Source organism: Rousettus aegyptiacus, unplaced genomic scaffold, assembly GCF_014176215.1.
Source record: "Rousettus aegyptiacus isolate mRouAeg1 unplaced genomic scaffold, mRouAeg1.p scaffold_m13_p_13, whole genome shotgun sequence".
Lineage (NCBI taxonomy): Eukaryota > Metazoa > Chordata > Mammalia > Chiroptera > Pteropodidae > Rousettus > Rousettus aegyptiacus.
Genome location: NW_023416288.1, coordinates 15,355,241 through 15,375,283, shown reverse-complemented (window position 1 = coordinate 15,375,283; position 20,043 = coordinate 15,355,241). Strand labels below are relative to the sequence as shown.

The window sequence follows — 20,043 nt, the reverse complement described above, 5'->3', positions numbered from 1 at the left end:
TGATCCCCCACGTAGCTTTTGAAATAGGATTATAAATTTGGGAGCACATTTTAAATTCTAAAAAAGAAAAATATTTCTTGTCAGTAGATATGGCTTTCCATAAAGGAAAATGGCATAATTACACAAATATTGAATGTTTTCCCTATTCAAGTCAACACATTACTTCGGTGCTTTCAAGGGACAATTATTATGTGATGTTCGTAATAAAATAAGAGGTAAAAATATAATGCTGTTCTGTCAGTGTTAGTAAATAGAATGGTATTTTAGGGAAGTTTGATTCTTGGTGACATGTCTTGTAAGAATTTCCTTCTGTCTTAGCTTTTATGAGAAACACTACCGCTCCTTTTGATACAGTTGAACAGGCGCCTGCTCGACTACATTTAACAAGAGAGATTAAGTAAACATCAGAGGGTACTTGCTCACCTGAGATGCAGCTATTTTCTTTTAGTGATATCACTTATCTGACTCCCTGACTTCTTGACTTTTGAGACTAAATTCTTTCACTTTGTCATACTTCTGGGATGTCTTTCAGTTTAGTTTCCTGAATATGAGCTCTGGACCTGGACAAGGCCCTGTCCCTTCCTGTGATGCATTATCTATGGTATGCCCTAGCTATTCATTTTAAGCTTTTAAAAAGCATGAAGAGGAAAACAAAAATTGCCTGTAAATTTCACCATCCATATATAACAATACTAACATTTTTGGTATATTTTTTGCTGATATTTTAATGTAGGCATATAACTTTAACAATATACCACATATATGCAGAATTTTATATTCTACTGCAGCTACTAATCATTTTATTGTAAGCTTTACCCCACTCTGTAAAATATTTCTTGAATCACGATTTTTGTTTGCATGATAGTCTATCATAGGGATGGCCCAAAATGTATATTTAAACTTACTTTATCTTTTTCTATTGAGTTTATATTTCTAAAGAAGGATATACTAATATTAAGGCTCATGGACTTGATTCCTATCTCCAGGGCTATGTTTCTTATAATTTCTCTACTGAGGACTTTTCAGCTGTGTTCCCAGATATCCAGCCATGCCCATCTCTTGAAACCATCTGTGACAGTGAGAGCATTGCCTAAGAGTCCTAATTTTCAGAGCCTGATCAAATTAAGGTCTCTTCTTTGTCCACATCTCATACATCATTTGTCTCTCTTTCTACCTTAAAAAACAGTGCCTGTATCTTTCCGAGGTTAATCCTAAGTTTGTGCTCTTAATTCCATCCTCTGATGATTTCTTTGGGAATTTCACCCTCCCGTTTCCTACTTACTAGCTATTTGTTCCTCTGCCTACAAACTTCATTTTCTCCTATCCTAAAAACAAACTGAAAACAATGAAACCTAAATATCTTTCTTTGATCTTGCTACCAGTTCAGCTGTTCTCCATCTTCTTTTTCTTCAACATATCATAAGATATGTCTGTATTCACTGCTTCTACTCCCTTGTTCCCACTGCCTCCACTCTCACAGTCTCCTCATTTCTTTAATCGTGCATCTGCCCTGATGCTTTATGGCAATAACCTGCCTAAGATGAACTATAATTTTCCAGATACCACTTGGCTTTTTCATTCCTCAATTACAGAAGCCTCTGCAGCATTTGCCACTGAGACCACTTCTTCCTTCATCAAACATTTCACTGGTTGGCACACAAGACATGGCAAACTTTAGGTTTTCTTCCTCCTCTCTGAGCCTCCCTTTACTGCCAATATTTTGAGATCATTTTTTTTCCAAACCTTAAAATTGGGCACTCTCCATGATGTCATTCTTGGTCCCTTGCTTTTTTCCTAGCAAACTCTACTACTCTGATGGCTTCACAATTTTCATCTCTATCTGGATGGATTCCAACCATATTGCTGGTCTCTGCTTTTGATATCTAATGTCTCCTATCAATCAAACACTTCCTCCTATCTCATCAATAGTTCAAGTTTGACATTTAATAACCTCCTTATTAATTTCTTTACTTCACATGTCTTCCCATTTTTCTCTAGTCATAAGTGATCTTTCTTTTTCTACTACAGGGTCTTATTTCTATCTATCTTAAGGAATTTGTAACTTAAAAATATTATTTATGTCTTCTCTCCCTTCCTAGATTAATATAAATTATAGAAACTCTGAAGGTAGGAAGTATGTCCTAAATGAAATTATATCCTCCACAGTTTAGGTGCCCTCTGCCTTGATATTACACATTTCAGTGTCATTCATTTTATCATTATCTATTAAGATCCCTTAGCTGTAACATGCAGAACTGTTTTCCCAAACGTGATGGAGAATGTTGTCATTATTAGGAATTTAATTGGTGGGACAGATATTATCAATAATTATAAAATGTTAGAAAATAATAAATGATATCAACACTATGAAATAACATTAATAGTAATACTTATAATTAACCTAACAAGTATGACTTTAAAATTATAAATATTTAGCATAAGAATAAAAATATCATGCAAATCAAAATTGAAAAAAATTTTTTTGTTTAAAATGACCAAAGAGCTTGAGACTACAAAAAAACCCTGTTTTTGCACCTATGATCACACTCCATCTTTCTAAGTTCAAACACAAATAAGACAGAATATTCTGTTTCATAAAGACCAAAGTTATTACAGAAAGACCATTAAAAACGTCACCTGGAATATGCTTCTTTGGTGGTTCTGCATGGTAAAAGTCAACAATACACTTACAAATTTGTATCCTCAGTTCAGAACTCGGTACTTTCATTAAGTCACCTGCCAGAAAGATAAATGAATACTATTTAATAATACTGTCATATATTTATTTGCAAATTTAAGTGTAAAGTGTTAGTAATATGATTTTTAAAATATCCTCACCAGAGATTTGTATAATCATATACAAGTTAGATTGTTGGACTGTATAATTTTACACACACACACACACACACACACACCACCTTGGATTTAACCTTAGCGCATCTGGCCCCTCAAGCAGCTCAGCCTTTCTTTCCCAGGAAGAATGGTGATTAAAAGCATAAATGCTAGAACCATACTCAGATTAAACCCTGGCTCTGCCATTTACTACCTGTATAAACTTGTGTTTTAGTTTTCTCACCTATAAAACAAGTATAACAAGTTAGTACCTTTAAGATTGTTGCGAGGATTAAATGAGTTAATATTAGAAAAGTACAGAGAACAGTGTCTGGCAAATTGTAAGTTACTATTATTATTTTGACAAGATGCAGGTTACCAACATGTTCCTCCCTAACCAGAGTCAGTAATTTGTGACCTATAATAATTCATCCTTTACTTGGAGAAGGCCCAAGTGAGCTCTACTCTTCAATTTGCTGACAGAGTAGAGGACAGTGAGTTTCTAGGTGGCCTTTGCCCTGCAGGTAATAGTTTTTAAGTTCAAGTTCTTTGGGTAGGGATAAAGGATAGAGAGAGTTCCTTTTCAATGGTATCTTCTGAACTGGTTTCAGGAGGCATGTCAAACTGTCTTGCATTTGCTCTGGTGAAGTCCTACAGGTGTGATCCTTAAAAGAATCTGAAAATGATCCGTGAAGTTCTAGAACTGATTCCTGCCCTCTGGGGGACCGAGCACAACTGGAGTCAGTGGTGTCAGCTTTAAGACTGACAGATTTGGCTGGATTCTCAGAGGGAAAAGGGATGATTAGATGTTCCCTGAAGATTTGGGTTTTGCATTAGGGCTCACATAATGTTCATTTCTGGGGTTGGTCAGTGAATGCAGATGCAAGTGGACAGAAGTGGGGAGCACATAGGACATTCTCATCCTTGTTTAAGGAGACCCTATCTGCAAAAGACGTCGCACAAAAAAAGGGACAGTTTCAAGATTATTTTCTAAATTTTACTTTGTTAGACCCTCCTTTTGAAGTCGGAAAATCACATTTTGGAAAAATTTAGGCAACTAAACTGTTCCAACAGAACTAACCGAATGTTCAAGTTAATAGAAATGTCTAAGTTTTCTCATCTGCTTCTCCACCCTTTTAGTTCTTGTAAATTTAGATCATGTCTCACAGTTTCCTGTTTTATAATCTCAGGGCAGAGTACCAACTTCTTTACTCATACATTTCTGGAATTCTGCTCTTAATAGAAATATCTATCATTTAGAAGAATAAGTAATATATTTACTAGTACATAGTAGAAACTGGAAGTTATTAGTAAAAAAAATAGCCGTTGTTCAATTTTATACTACCAATAATTATTTTAGTTTAAACTCATGTTTCCAGCAATGAAAAAATTAAGGACAGAACAGTAGTAGTTGTAGGCAGTAATCAGTGAAGGGAGTTCATTCTAAGCTGAGAGTTCATACTGCCCTCAAGTGAGACAGCAACGTGTTCTGTAGGCAAACAGTCATTCAGCAAAGAGCAGACTGACATAGTTAGAAATGGGCCACACAGCTATCATATGAATTTCTGCAAACACTCTTGGAGGCAACATTTAAAAATAATAGGGGCAACAGAGGCATTTAAAACATGTTATCAACCAAACCTATACTTTTTCTCTGTTAATAATAGCAAGTTCTCTTTGGCGCTGGCTTTCTATTATAAATTTCCACTGATGTCAGAGACCCAGATTTAAGTTTCCCATTAGTTTTCAGCCTGCCTGCTCTTTAAGATCATTTTCTCTAACTCTTCATATTTATTTAATTTCCTTGATAGCTTTACCTCCTCTAGGCCATAATAATTTTCCCCACGTATACAGTTAAGGACTATAAAATTTGTTTAGATATAAAAGGTTAGTGTCTATGTTAAAAATTAAAAATATTTTTTATCTATTCCATTTGAATCTCTAACATCTTTCGGTATAGTATATAATGCGGGGAACTATTTAGTAAATACTCACTTTTTATTTGTTGGGCTAATTGTATATCTTTTATTTATGTGAACAAAGACCTATATTAGTAAGTATAAACTTAATGTAGGACTTGTTTTGGGAACATGCTGTCATATCTCAAGGACAGATTCAAGGAACTAGTGTTTGAATGATATCATTTCCTAGGAAATTATTATTCTCTTTCTTTAGAAAACTAATCAATAACTAAAATACAAACACCTGCTGTTTTATGATATTTTTTCATATTTTTAAATACGAAACATAGGCATCTTCATCTTTATGTATATTATGCTAAAGTTCTTAATGTTCCACCATTTTATAATTTTATTTAAAATTTTAGATTATTTATTGAACAACTCAGTTCTCAATGATTCTAACACTTATTATAGTTCAAAGTTGAAAACATTTTGTGATTACTGACATTAACATATACTTCTAAATAACACAAACTAACATCAAGACAAATAAGCACACAAAAGTATCTGTCAGTCCTTGTATTTAAGTAACACAGAATCTTGTTGGTATTATGGAACATCTGAATAGAAAAAAATACAAAAATTATCACCAAGCACACCATGATTAATTCCCAACCAGAAAACAAGAAAAGAGCCTAGATTTGGAGGAGTGCCCTTAGTGAATCTTAATGAAAGACATTTCTTTCTCATCAGTAACGTCTGTCATATGTTATACTCCTTGATCTGAAGGAAATCTTAACTTACCCAGAAGTGCGATTGAATTAGCAGTATCTTCAGCATATGTTATTTCATCTGATACTTTCTTTTTCAAAAAAGGCAAGCTTCAATAAGAATGAAGAAAAGTATGAGACATGTTTAATGAAGTCCTTAATTGAAGTACCATTTGCAAAGTAGGGGAAAATTTCCTTTCTAAAGAATAAAATGAGAATATCCTATTCTTTAGCCCTAGGGAATTGACAACTATCAAAAAAAAATTTTTTGTGTCTCTAACTGACCAAAAGAAAAATAAAATAGGCTTATAAAAATGAAGCGAGATGGACAAAAAAGGCAAGGGTTAAGAAAGCCATTTGCAACACTGCATAAATAAAAAACTTAAAAATCACCTTTCTCTCTAAGGGCAAAATAATATGGGATTATAGTTGTATTTCTACCAAAATTTGGAAGACATTGGATAATCTGATATAAATCAGATGTTGGCATACCTATAACTTAAAAGCTGCTCAAGGGTTTTTTCTGAAGTTTGTGAAACTCTACTTAATAGATCAATGGTTTACTTGCTCATAAAGGTCAGTGACCTTTCCTGGATCAGTTACCGTCCACAAAAGAACAGATATACTTTTTGAGACACTAAGAAATCCCAGTTAATGAATATTAATTATATTATTATCGCATTTCACAACCACTGTAACCAAAGCTATTTGAAAGTAATTTATTTACACATAATAAAAAGATATGGCACTTGAACCTAGGTCATTAGTCTAAATGTCAAAGGGGAAATTAAAGTTATTTCTTAAATACAAAATATAAACTATTTTGGATTTCATGAGTTCAAAATTTGAAACTCCTGTGCTGCTTATTTAAAATATAAGATATCCTATGTATAAGATTTAATTGTTTTTTCAAGAAAAATTAACCAAGTGGTTAATTAGAACTATCACATGTGGGTGTATATATGTGCCGTTCGGAATTGAAAGATATTTCAAGTGCAAGTTATGAAAAGGACAATTTTGCAAATGCCACAGATGTTTGTTTCTAATGTTTGTTAGAATTTTCATTTGAAACAAATAACTTATTACTTATTACCCACCTTATTGTTAAATCTCTAAAGTGAAGAACTCTAAAACCAGTTCTACTTGTCCTCAAACTTTTTCCTTTTCTACCAAAGGAAACAACCTAAAAGATAAAGCCTCAGAAGCACATTCCAACAAAAAGGTTATGAAAAAATAAGCATTATACTTCTGATGCAGTGAGAAAGGCATACGACTTAGAGGCCAAAATAGAAAGGCTTTATTTTTTTGTTTTTATTTTCAATGTTTTTATCTTCCAAAAAAGGCTTAAAAAGTTCTAGAGCCAAGTGAGGATGAGGTGTGGAGAAATGTAGGATGGAAGCAGAAATTAGGAAAGCAGAAAAAAATGAAATAACATGAATAATTATAAAATGAAAAAGAAAGTGAAGAGTGTAACTCAAAAGATTTGTCATACTATGCAATGAAACATTTAGTCACAGCTTTCATGAAAAACCAGTTCTTACTGGAGCTTTGCAGAAGCACTGATGTGGAAATAAGGCTTATGAGTCTGATGTTCTTAGGACTTGCACGGCCTCAAAATTTGAAAATGTTTTACGTATATAATCTTACATCCATTTAATAGTAATTATTTCTAATTAGTACATTAAAGTTCCTCAAAAGCACCAGAGCAAGTGAAGTTTTCTGAGTTCTGTATCACTTTGCTATATCATAATGCATAATATCTTTACAATACAAAATAAAACATTAAAAAGAAAAAAAAAAACACTGCATGCAAGATAAATGACTTACCCACATAATTTTAGGATACTATATGCGGATTCTATAAAATGGGGCTGGTGTCCAATTTTCCCTGCACACAGATTCAGAATTTTAAATATCTGTACTAAATCCCTTAGGGGCTTTAATACTTTTAGTTAAGAAATAACATTAAGATTAATATTATTAACATTCTTTACAGTGCTTCTGCCAAGAAAGTCTATACAATTCTTATTATGTTAAATGCAGTTGACACCAGTTTAATTATACTAATACTGAAGTTTAAAAAAGGAAAACTTAGAACCACATTTTTTAAAGATTATTTAATTTTTATCTCTCAAAATTCTTTCTTTTCTCCTTTCACCATATATTTAGAATTTCATTATCAACTACTATGCCGCAGATTCAGTTCATCGATAACTTACTACTGGCAATGAATAATAACACCTTGAAAAATTAACTTAATGGCTCAATGATATCCTTCTTTTCTACCTACCCACAGGAAACATTAATTGCTCTGGAATAAGCAACCCAAACCTACCTTACTTTTCTGCATTACTTTACTAACATTACTCAGGATGTGTTACTCTTGGTTCTTAAGGTTTAAATTGGTTGAAATTTGATTTCATTTAAAACCATTTCTAGATCTTCAGGTAAAAGCACCTGTATTTCACCTATTTAAAAAACCCTATTGGCACATAAACAAATTTCACAGATTCTGTTTTAGAGCTTAGGGAACAGAGTAGTTGTGAGGACTGTGTATATTTGAAATCAAACCTCTGTTAACTTCCTAGAGAAGTGACCAAGATACTTCTCTAATTTATCTTTGCTTTAAGTTTTATAACCTCTAAAGCCAGAAATAGAGCAATTTGCCACCAACTCTCTAACCTGAAGAAGAGAAAAAATGGTTAAGATAGGGAAAAAAATCACTTGCTAGTAGACTTTCTTGGCTACCAGTAAATAGTGCTTAATATGCACAAGCCCTCGGGTAACTGATTGACTCAACAAATCCACAGAAGACAGGGCTAAAATATCATAAGAAAAGAGTTAGATAAAAAATAGTTAGATTTAAGGCATATTTCCCTTAATAGGAGGGTTAAGGCATTTTGAAATACTGGAGCAAGCTAATATTAGAGACTGATACCTCCTTTAGACAGGACAACTGTTTGAGACTGTTTAGATCAATACTACTGAAAGTGTGGTCTATGGACCACTTTCAATTCTGAAATTGTATGTTACCAGTCTGTGGCAAGATGACTTCAGAAAATGAGTTTCCTGTGACAATTGTATTGCATTTTACAATAGCATAGGTTAAAACAATAAAAACAAACTGATTCTTAAGCACAGATAGTTTTGAGATGCAGTAGTTTCCATACATTCTGATTGGGGTGATATATTCGGTGGGGATAGTATTTCATATTTATATAATATTTTGTAGATTATCAAGCACTTTCATGTATGTTATCTAGTCTTCTTAACCTCATGAAGTACTTTTATCCCTATTTTATAAGGGCAGAGAAGTTAAGAAACTTACCGACAGTGCAAATACTGAAGTAAATTGACAGAAGCAGGACTTTGACTCTGCCCTCCCAGCTATATTTACCGTTTTTCTAAGTCTATAGAAACTGACATTATCTGTACAGAGTTAACTGTATTATACTGTTTTATTCAATTTTATATTTTCTTCGAAACAAAAAAATATATAATTTTATAAAAAACACAAAATATTAGATATTTTCTATGGTAGACAGAATAATGGCCTGAATAATGGTCTAAAGATGTCCACATTCTAATCCCCAGAACTTGTGAATATGTTACCATACGTGACAAGGGGACTTTTTAGTGAATATGTTAAAAAATCATGAGATAGGAAAGTTATCCTAGATTGTCTAGTTAGGAAAAGTCTGATCACAGTGTCCTTATAACAGAAAGAGAGAGGCAAGAGATGTGATGACAGAAGCAGAGGTGAGAGTGATGCTCCTGCAAGGAAGGGGCCGTGCGTCGGGGACGCAGGCCGTGCGTCGGGGACGCAGGCTGCCTCCAGAAGCTGGGAAAGGCAGGGAAATGGATTCTCCTGAGAGCCTTCAAAAGCAACTGGCTTTGCTAATACCTTAGCTTTAGCTCTGTGAAACTTATTTTGGAATTCCGACCTCCAGAACTGTAAGACAAAAATTTGTTGTTTTAAGGGACTAAGTTTGTGGTACTCACAGCAGTAATAGGAAAACTAATAAATTTTCTAATAAAACTTCTCCTATTTCAGGATAAATGAAACATACATACAAAAATATGTAAAGGATACAAATCCATTCTGATAATTCTGTACCAGTATCTTGACAGCTTTAAGTTGCTTTTCTTCTAAATCAGCCTAAAATAAATGATCTATTTTAGTTCTTTTGTGCTATTAAAACTGTTGAGATTAAAATTTCCTCTTTAATATAAAAAGAAAGTAGACACATTAAAATTATTAAGCAATTCTTAAACTACTATATTATAATGTAAAGATTATAAAATGTTTCCTGAAACAGTGATGGTAAAACTAAACTAGCATTTAAATTTGATTAGGAAATTGAGAATTAGAAGTAGGTTAATATAGGAGCAGGAATTGTTTCTAGAAATAATATTAACAATACCTGAAGTATGCTGAGCATTTTCCTATGACATGCACCATTTAGGCACTATACATACATATTAATCTTCAAAATGACACTACTAGGGAGGTACTTTTATCATCCCTGTTTTCCAGAATAGAAAACTCAAGCTGAAACACTAATTTGTTTGAAATCGCACAGATAATAAGAGGTGGTATTAGGAGTCAAATTTAGCAACCTGACTCCAGAAATTGTATGTTAACCTCTAAAATATGCCCAGACTACTGACGCAAACCAAACATCTTCAGCCAATTAAAACAAAACTCTGTACAGTGATGTGTTTTTATGACTCAATCATTTCTGTCCTTTTGCCCTTAAATTGTTTTTAAAAAGCTGTGGCATTTTCTATACTTCCTTTTCCTTCCTTCCCACCCTTATCCTTACTTAACAACTAGTAGGAGCTATATGTAGTTGGGTTTTTCTTTTTAAAAAATGTAGATATATTCACAATTAAAAATAACTTTCACAACAAAAATAGCCAGTAAAAGATAAATTATTCTTATAGAGTCATTTTTATTATTTTTGCTTCTTTTTGTGTTAAAATGTAGAGACTAAAAAATGTTAAAATGATGACTAAATTTTTGTGCCTACTAATCACAGGACATGGTGTTTTTTTGATCAGTTCTATCATGGTCAACTCATTTTCCACTTACTTTATCAGTCTCTTCAAGGAGTTTGATGACACGATTTAGGTCCATAGGCTTTAAAGCACTCTAAAAAAGATACAAATCTTAGTATTCTATATTATGAGAATCAAGATATCATATCAAACACACTTTTTTAAAAAAAAATGGGATATTATCCCTTCGCAACTTAAAAATATCTTATGACAAAGGGATAGGGGAGAATGAAAAAGCAGATGAGACCTTAAAGGAGTAAATAAATTTTGGAGTAAAAAAAAAGCACCTCTTGAATTCTAATATTATCTTGTAATTTTAATATCTTTAAATCTGAAAGTCCTGAAAGGTCCAAGAGAACATCTGGAATAATAGCATTTCCATGCTTTGGAAAATAAAATGATCTCATTCATACATATTCCATATCTCATGCATACACATTACACTGAATTTACCTAGGCAGATATACATACATACATACGGCTAGCTTCTAAACTACAGGTAGGAGACTGCCTTTTTGAACCAGGTATCTCCTCTCTCAGTTGGTACCAGCATTCTTACAGTCACCCACATCAGAGAATAGGAAACTCCCAAGTTCTACAGATTTTACATCTTCAATATTTATTTCTTTTTTTAACCCTAAAATAATTTTTTATTTTTCAAATAGGGTTGGCATTTTTCAACCTTTCTTGAGCCCACTGCATCTTACTGATTTATTCAGTTCTCATCTCTCACTCAACTGCGAAGATTTCCTGTTGTTTTCCTTGCCTCTACTCTGGTATCTTTCAGCATCATCTTCTATGCTACGATCAGAATAAAAAAACTCAAATCTGAACATAACCCATTTGACTCATTTGATGACTCTCCTTTAATGCCCTCTCACCCCACACCCCCTTCTATTTTAATTTATGTTGTTATGATTCTATTCCTTTCCTTGGTTAATGCCCACAGGCTGGTCCTTCAAGACACAGCTCAGGTGTCACCTCCCCAAAGGATGAAAAAGGACAGAACAAATGTCCCTCCTTTGTGCACCCATAGACGCTACCTATATATTCATTACAATTCCTATCACATTGTCCTAAAATGCCTGACATGTTTATCTCCCACCACACCCTGCCCCAAAGATCAGTTGGGGGGCAAAGGCTTTTGTTTTCCGGCATGCCCAGCACTGAACACTGGGCCTGGCATATAAAGTTATTTGTAGGGAAGTGGGGAAGGAAATAGGAGGGTCTATGATCCAAAGTTTAAGTTGATATAGAAATCTCCAAATTCTAAATACAGTTTTGGCAATGTTTATGTTGGGCACTGATACTTTGTTGTGTGACGTTTTCTTTTTAATTTAAATATTATATCACAATTGCTTACTCCCATTATGTGAGTTAAGCTGTCCGGGTTTCCCTTGTTTCCCTCCTCCTGTCATGCTTGCTTTTATTTGCTTTTACTTTAAAAACTACTGTCCGAAAAGATGGTGTAATGATGATATAAAAAGGAAAAAATATCCTACTTACTCCTATCATCTAAATACATCTATTTATATTTTTATATATTATTTTCTGGTTTTGTATATTTTTATACATTATTTTCTGTTTTCATTTCTTATATTAATACCTTATAGAAATTCACTTAGTGTTAACACCACTGTATTTCCTGACGTTTAAATCTATAATACATACATTTCCATATATCTACAGTCATTATTCCAATTCCTCTTAAATCTAGAGTTTCCTTTCCTTTCACAATTACAAACTTGTATACTGACCTTTAAAAATGTCTTTCAAAAACAATTTCCAGTTAAGCATTCTAACTTTAAGTCTACAGAATAAGTATTGGAATGAGTTTATTTACTCAAAATAATTTTTCCTTTAAAAATTAATAATAAAAATGGATTTATTACTTATCTATACCTAGTATCATGGTTATCATTACAAATCATTACATTTTTACTGTTAAATTATTAAATTTACTGTTACCAAAAATTAGTAGTATAATTTTGCCTTTTTAAGATCTAGATATTTAACAGTGCCATCTGTCACTACCTCAGTAGTCCTCTCTCTTTCTTTCCTGTGTTCCCGAGAAATATATATAGTGAGTTTTTATTTTTTGATTTCTGAAATACTAGCTTTGAGGTTGGAAAGGATATAGGATTTTCTTTTTAATATCTGTATGTCTTATCGGATATTTCCTCCCTAATGAGCAGGTATAACTCTTACAGGAAACATAGTAAAGATTAAAGTTTAGATTCCCCTTAGATCTATCTTGTAATATAACTTCATGGAACAGCTTCCAGAAGTAATCTGCAGGCAGAAGTGAGAGTGAATAGGATTTGTAAGATGAACTGAAGATTTGAGAGAGAGAGGCAGAGGGAGTAGCATATGTGAAGGCCTGGGAGCAAGAGAAAACATGACATCTAGAGGATCTGTGAGTCATCCAGTATGTTGGAGAGGAGAGTGCAGGAGATAGAGGCTACAGATGCTGCTGATGAGGTAAGTAGAGGTCAAATCATGACTAATAATGATAGTTAATAACACTGATGGTGATAGCTAAAACTTATTAGACATTATTTATATCCAGGTACAGTTATAAATACTTTACATGTATTTACTAATCAAATTCTGTGAGGTAAGTACTATTATAAACTCCATTTTACAAAAAGCTTTGTATGCTATGTTAAGCATCTTTCAGAAGCTCTTGAATGGTTTGAGAGACTGGAAACATAAACAGAAAATGGTCGGACTATATATGGCAATAGAACTCTGGCCTACAACCCTTGTAGCAACCAACCTGGGAGGCCAAACCACAACTTCTGCTGCATTTGGGTCAGAAAAGTCAGGATTTGGTCAATGACTGACTACCAGATTTCTAATTTTTTCCCGCATTTGCCACTCAGGACCCAGAAAAAGCCAAACGTGCTTCCAAAATCAATCATACAATATGCTCTGCTTCTAGCTAGCTCACCTCCACCTTCTCCATGGCGACCGCCTCCAACAGAAGCATACCAGAAGGCTTCCTTTTATTCACTATAAGCTTCCCTTCCTGCCATGGGGGTCTCTGCCAAATGCAAGTAATGCTGGCTGACACTCTTTCTATGGCAAGCTCTGAATAAATAGCCTCTGTTTGTTCTCATTAGGGTGGTCTTCATTTTTTTTACACAGGTTTTAACCAGAGGAATAAATAGATAATTTTATCTACTAAGTAGAGCCTGAACTGGGAAGGTCTAGACTGGAGGTAGGAAAGCAGACTGTAACTTCAGGCCTTGACTAAGGTAGTAGCAAATGGTATAGGCAGACAACACAATAAATGGAATGAAAAATATCAAGGAAGTATAATCAGCAGGACCTAATGTGTGATCTGATTTGGTGGGAAGGAGAAGAAAAGGGTGAGGATGACCCCTGGCTGAGATAAGGAATGCTGGAGGAAGAGGCTTGTGTTGAGGCTTGAGATGAGTTACGTTTGGGGCAAAGATTTCTAAATAATAGGATAAATAATTGGAAGTTTAGGTAAATAAGATCACACAAACAGAGTGTAGAAGCAAAAGAAAATGTCATTCAATAAATACTAAATATCACCTGTGTACCAGGTATTGTGCTGAATGTTGCTGGTGAATATTGAGGAAAATGGGGACACTGTAGAAAAAAACAACAGATAAGACTTCTATCCCTATGAAGGTGGCGCTAAGCTGAGTATATGGTACAGTTGAAGTACAGGTTATGCACTGCAAATTCTTGAAACAGGACAGAAAGTGGAGCTGAAGCACTTTAAGGATGGCAGAGACCCTGACAATCATTTAGTTAGTAGTTTTGAAACTAAAAATCATTTGAGGGAGCTTTTTAAGAGTCCTGGCTCCATAATGAGGATTATGATTGAGTAGGTTTACACAGTATGTATACAGTACAGTGGGTTTTTATTTTTTATTTTTCAAAAATACTGCTGAGATGACTAACAGGGTCACTCAGGTTTGGGGAACACTCCTCCAGTACAGACTTGTTTTATAGTGGCAAGGAGAAAATTCTGAGATGTCCTAAATTAATTACAGCAACCCAGCGGGTGGAAAAAAGAGACTAGAGGTTAATCAGTTAACAACTGCAGGACAAAAACAACAAAAGACTACTTATGTTCCTTAGTGTACCTTGGAACTTTGATTTACCTTCCAGGTGGCTATTTCCTGGATTATCTAGAGAACAGCCAGGCGCCACTGGCCATGGGGAGCCTTTCTCCGCTTGCTTACTTTGCTTACCCATGAACTTTACGGACTGTTGCTTACAACAGATCCAAAGGAACAAACACTTTTCCCTTATGGACTATGAACCTATCCCAGAGCTTGCCTGGCTTCACCTTCTCGCACCCCCTTTATCTATAGCCAAGTGAAAATTCTTTCAAAACAACTTATATCTTTCTTCCCCCTACTTAGCATATTAAAAAAAGCCCATCAACTCCAGGATTGTGAACATGTTGCCTTCACCTAGAAGCTAACTACTGGTGCTTTAGACTTCATGGCCCAGGACCTGGTCCTTTTCTGGCTAGCATATGATTCAATAAACCCTTTCTTTTAGAAAAGTTTTCAGCTCTGTAAGTTTTTTTGTTTAACAATAAAAAAGGACACAGTCCTAGGCAGTTCCAGTGATGTGTTCAATATAATTATATTAGGTAAGGAAAGCAATAATAATACTGTTGAATTCTGGAAAAAAGCGGGGAAGGACTTAGAGGGAGAAAAGAGGATGATAAAGTGGTGTTTATGGAAAATAGATTAGGAAAAGGAAAAGGAGCAAATGAAAGGGCTGACTAGAAGGATGAGACATTACTCCAGGACTGACTGAGGCATTGTAATGACAAGAAAGGAGAGGAAGTAGTTCTTTTAAAGCCCCATTTAGTGCTCTTGTTTTTTACATCATCTGACCTAGTGAGGGGAGAGTTGGAATTTTGTTTAACTGTTGTTGTTATTGTTTATTTTGTTTTATAATCTAAATCCACATTAAACTATCTTCTATAGCTTTCCAGGAGTTAATTGCAGTGAAACCCTGTAGCGCTGTTCATACCTTACTGCAGCTATAATACACTAAGCATTGCTACTCTGAGTGGGAAATGGTGTCCTCTAACCAGTCAAAATGGCATCACTTGAATCCTGTTAGAAAAGCAGGATCCAGGGCTCTACCTCAGACCTACAGAATCAGAATCTGCCTTTTAATATGGTCCCCAGGTGCTCCAAATGCACATTAAAATTTGAGTCGCACTGCTCTAAAGGGTTTCCGATTCTTTAGAATGAGAAAAACAGCATTAAAATAAATAGGAAATAAAGGGCAAACAATTTGTGATTTCAAGCATATGATGGAGCTTGCTTAATGAACTGAGGTAAAATCCACACAGTCGTTTTTAGCTAGCCACTTGGATATACTGTCTCTCAAGCGTAGGCAGAGGGGGAGGTTGCAGACTAGGAATGATATGAAAAAGATTGAAAATATTTAGAGTTCCAAGAGTCTTTCCCCTACTGGCTTGAAGCAGAAGTCTAAAGTTATTTTCACAATGGCAAAGGGGACTACACCCTACTCTGAGTAAAGAAACTGAGTAACCCTTAACTTCTTGTGGCCTTAGGGTCCTCACTTATAAAAGGAGCCACAAACAAAACCTGGGGAGGCTAAGTGATCATTTCTCTTGGCTCTATAAAGTGTTTATTCTATTGCATTTCTTTTGGTAGATACTGCCTTTTTATTTAATACTTTATAAAATATTAATAATCCTGAAGTAGTTATTATTATACAAACAAAACTTTCAGGGCTGAAAGCTTTTCTAAAAGAATGGATTTATTGAGCCATATGCTAGCCAAAAAATGGACCAGGGCATGAAGTCTAAACCACCAGTAGCACTAGGTAGAAAAGACAAATGTGTCCACCATCCTGGAGCTGATCCTTGGCTACAGATAAGGGGAGAGGTGAAGCGAGGACAGTTTTATGATAGGTGCACAGTCTCTAACGAAGTCATATTTACTTTATTTAATTGGTAACAACAGTCTTGAAAGTTCATGCATATACAGGATGCAGTGGGTTTAATGGTTAGCTAATAGGCACTTGGAGGTTGATTCACAGCTCAAACATACATTCAGGAATGTGAGCAGCCTTTTGTCAGTCAGCCTACAGCTATTAACTGGTTAACTATTTTCTTTTTCTCTCACTCTCTGGGCCTGATGTAATTTAATGTAGGACATCTCAGAATTTTTCTCTTGTCATTATTAACAGGATAGGAACTTAAATTAATATAAATTGATTTCTTTCTGGAAGAGAATCCTAGGCCCTGGAAGGAGAGGTAGTAATGAAAGATAAGGAAAGAAGAAAGGGAAAAGGGAAGGAAGAAAATAAACACATACATAAACAAGTGTGCTTGTTTTGCTTTACTTGATATTTTGGCAATGGCCTATTAAAAGTATTTCCTCTTTTTTCTTTTTCTTTTTCACCCACGCTTGCCTGCCTCATATACCCTTGCCATCCCCACCCCCTCCTTTTTTTTTTACACCAAGTAAAGGAAAAATTAATGAGAGCCATAAGATACGAAATTCACCTACTTCCCAGTTTTGCCTGGATCCTGGCAGAACAGTGGTAGTGTTAAGTCCCCTTATAGCCTTGGGAGTGGAGAGCTGCTGTTCCTCAAAGTTCTTCTAGCTTAGGTTGGGATATTTCCATAAAACGAATTAGGTAAATTCCCCCTGTTCCTCTTCAAGCAAAAGTGCTGTTGCTCGCAGGTAATGTATATGTCTGACAATCCTCAGAGAGCTCAAATCTATTCCCACAGTAAGAGGTCCCCAGGCAACTGACCACTCCCAAGAAACTCTCTAAGGCTCCAGCATATGGACGCAGGAGACAGGGTTCCTGACGCAGCCTGAGGCTAGTGAAATCTCAACAGGTATTCCCATAGCAGCCCTTCGTCATTAGTGTGAGGAGGGGAGGCAGGATTCCTCCACAGGAGTCATGTTTTAGGGCTTGATCATGGCTCTCTAGGGAGGAGCAATGAAACCCTGGCATAAAACAAATGACGCGGTTTCTAAACATCCCCTGCTCCCAACCCAAATGGAGACCCAACTGAAGGTTCCGAAGAGAAACTTTTCAACAGACCAACTTGAAAGAATTTTGTGTTCATAACAAGGGTAAGCTCAAAACTAAATACAAGCAGACTAAAATAAATTCTATTCTCTGCCAATTCTCTGACCCACTCCATAATCAGGTTCCAATTTCAGATAAAAACGATGCTTAATTTCTAATTTTAACAGCATTTTCCTTCCCTCCAGGTGCAGATTTTAATAGCAAATTTAAACACCCAAGAATTTACGCCTCTATCAAGAACATCACTTGATAAAAGGGATCTATAAACAAAAGCACAATGCAAATAAAATGGTCAAATTTCTGTTTTCGCTAAGAATGTCTCCTTCCCTCAGGCCCTTCATAGTCACACTTTTCGAAGCGGGCGGCAAAGCCTCTCCTACTCAGTTTAGTGGGACGCTCCGGGAGGACCTCGCGGCGCGTCTCCAGATAGGTTGGTTGACGACAGCCAGCTCCGCTTGCAGGCGGCGCAGTTCTCGGAGGGACTTGTTGCGCTCGGGGCCTCTGTCCCGCGGGCTCCCTTAGTTTCCACTTGGGCCCCCATTTCCGCCCTTACTGTCCGCGGCCTCGTCTCCGCCCCCAAATCTCAATTTACCCACTCCACACACACTCCAAAGCCCCGCCCATACCTGAGCGTCCTCGTCCTCCGTCACCACCCCGACCACCGGAATTTGTCGAGGGCTGTTGGACTTGCTCCTGACGCCGGGTTCCCGGGCCTCGGCAGTCGCCCGGGCCTCCACTGTTGACATGACTGCGGCTGGCAGAGCAAGGAATGGGGAGGTCCTCGGTCCTACACTGTGTCCGCAGCTGCGGGACCCAAAGAGGCCCTGCCACCGAGAAGGTAAGGCTACCTGAGAGCCGCGAAAGTCAAGAAAGGTCCCGGGGGTCCGGCAGTGGCCTCGGCCACCGAGATACCACTTTCATCGCCCCGCCGCTGACCACCGGCGTAAATCGGCGCCCGCCAGCCAGCAGGTTGTTAACACAAGCCAGCGCGTTGCTAGGGGCGTGGCCAGGGCGGCGGAAGCGCCGGCTCCTATGGAAGCCCAGGGATGCCAACTACCCCAAACCATTCCACGCTCTGAGACGCTAGGTTTGCTTGCGCGCCAGAGCGGGGCGGGAGAAGATCTCCTTACTTAACAGTGGAGTGTTACCTCGGCGTTATATGTGTTTTGGTAGTTTGTGCTGATTCTTCTTAAAATGGACGTGAGTGGGTGGAGGGATGAAGTGTGGGTGTGGGACGTATGAGTGATGGGTGACAGACGGATAGTGTTGGAAGCAGAGCAGTTTTATCACACTCCAGAGAAGTCACCAGTGTCAAATACATTTCTCAGCCTATTACCTTTTCTGTACTTGAGTGGCCCTACCTGTTAAGTAAACAAACAAGGCATTTTACTCATAGTTAGGAGGCTTTTAGGCCAATCATTAAATTTAGAGTAAGTTAACCCGTAGAAACCCCCCCTTTTCTCATATGTGAAATAGGATTGCTGTGAGAGGATCGAATGAGATGATGGTTTTGTAAAGTCGTGCTTGACCCATAATAAGAACCCAGTAAACGGTCAAGATTATCTTTACTACTACTATTATCTGTTCACTGTATCCTAAATTAATACAAGAAGGGTGAGACTTTAATGGAATGCTCATGAAAATCATCAGTATAACTTAACCTCCAAAAACCATGGCTGTGAAAACTTATTTAAGAATCTTTTAAACCTTTTAATCTTTTTTTTTTAACTTCCAGACATTCAAGATTTAAGTGTGAATTCTTATATCTTCTATAAAATTTATGGACTAAAAAATCACGCATAACAAACTCTATGAAAATAAATTTTATTTCACTTCTCAGGGTTTCTCTGGTTTGTAGAATAAGCAAGTTGATCAGTGATTTCTATTCTAAGGTTCCTTAACCAGTCCAAACACTGAATGACATTTTTGGCACTACGAATAAAAAGAAATGGGAAAACCATATTGGGTCTGGCAGCATTTAATGTAAATCATAGCCAAAGAAACCAAGCTTCTTTGAGAGTACTGAGCATTTCCAGTCCCCGTTTCTACATTCCCAGTCCTCTGAAACTGCTCTGAGGGCAAAGTCTGTAGACACTTTCCCGTCTTTATGCTGTGCTTGTTTGTAGTATTTAACACTGTTGACCATTCTCCCCTTTTTGAAACTCTCTTGCCTAGGCTTCAGGATTCTTTTTGTTTCTCTTTTTTTTTCTTTAGTTACTCATTGGTATTTTTAGAGCTCTCCTCAGGCTTGACACCTCCAGTTGGATTCAGTAGGTCTAAAGTTGTAATTACTCAGGAAGAGTGCAAAGGGTCTGTCAAGTGTATTATTAACATGACCTTAAGTGCTGTTGCATATTCGAAGTGTACCACATCAAAAAGAGACTGAACCCACTTAG

General features: G+C 36.2%; 1 protein-coding gene across 11 annotated transcripts in view; it reads right to left on the bottom strand.

Annotated features, from left to right (window-relative positions):
* The window catches only part of CFAP69 (cilia and flagella associated protein 69), a 53,783-nt gene extending 35,136 nt beyond the window's left edge, over positions 1–18,647 (bottom strand). For 4 of the 11 annotated variants that reach the window (XM_016149629.2, XM_016149626.2, XM_036230320.1 and 1 more), the window contains exons 1-6: positions 18,274–18,419; positions 10,599–10,658; positions 9,597–9,662; positions 7,331–7,440; positions 5,538–5,614; positions 2,638–2,736 (exon numbers count right to left, since the gene is read on the bottom strand). In XM_016149629.2, coding sequence (XP_016005115.2) covers positions 2,638–2,736; positions 5,538–5,614; positions 7,331–7,440; positions 9,597–9,662; positions 10,599–10,658; positions 18,274–18,393 — 532 coding nt within the window. In that variant the 5' untranslated portion in view covers positions 18,394–18,419. Of the gene's footprint in view, positions 1–2,637; positions 2,737–5,537; positions 5,615–7,330; positions 7,441–9,577; positions 9,663–10,598; positions 10,659–17,112; positions 18,176–18,273 lie in introns of those variants that run through there. The other 7 variants (XM_016149625.2, XM_036230319.1, XM_016149628.2 and 4 more) reach the window with 7 other exon arrangements.
* Positions 18,648–20,043: the final 1,396 nt, after the last annotated feature.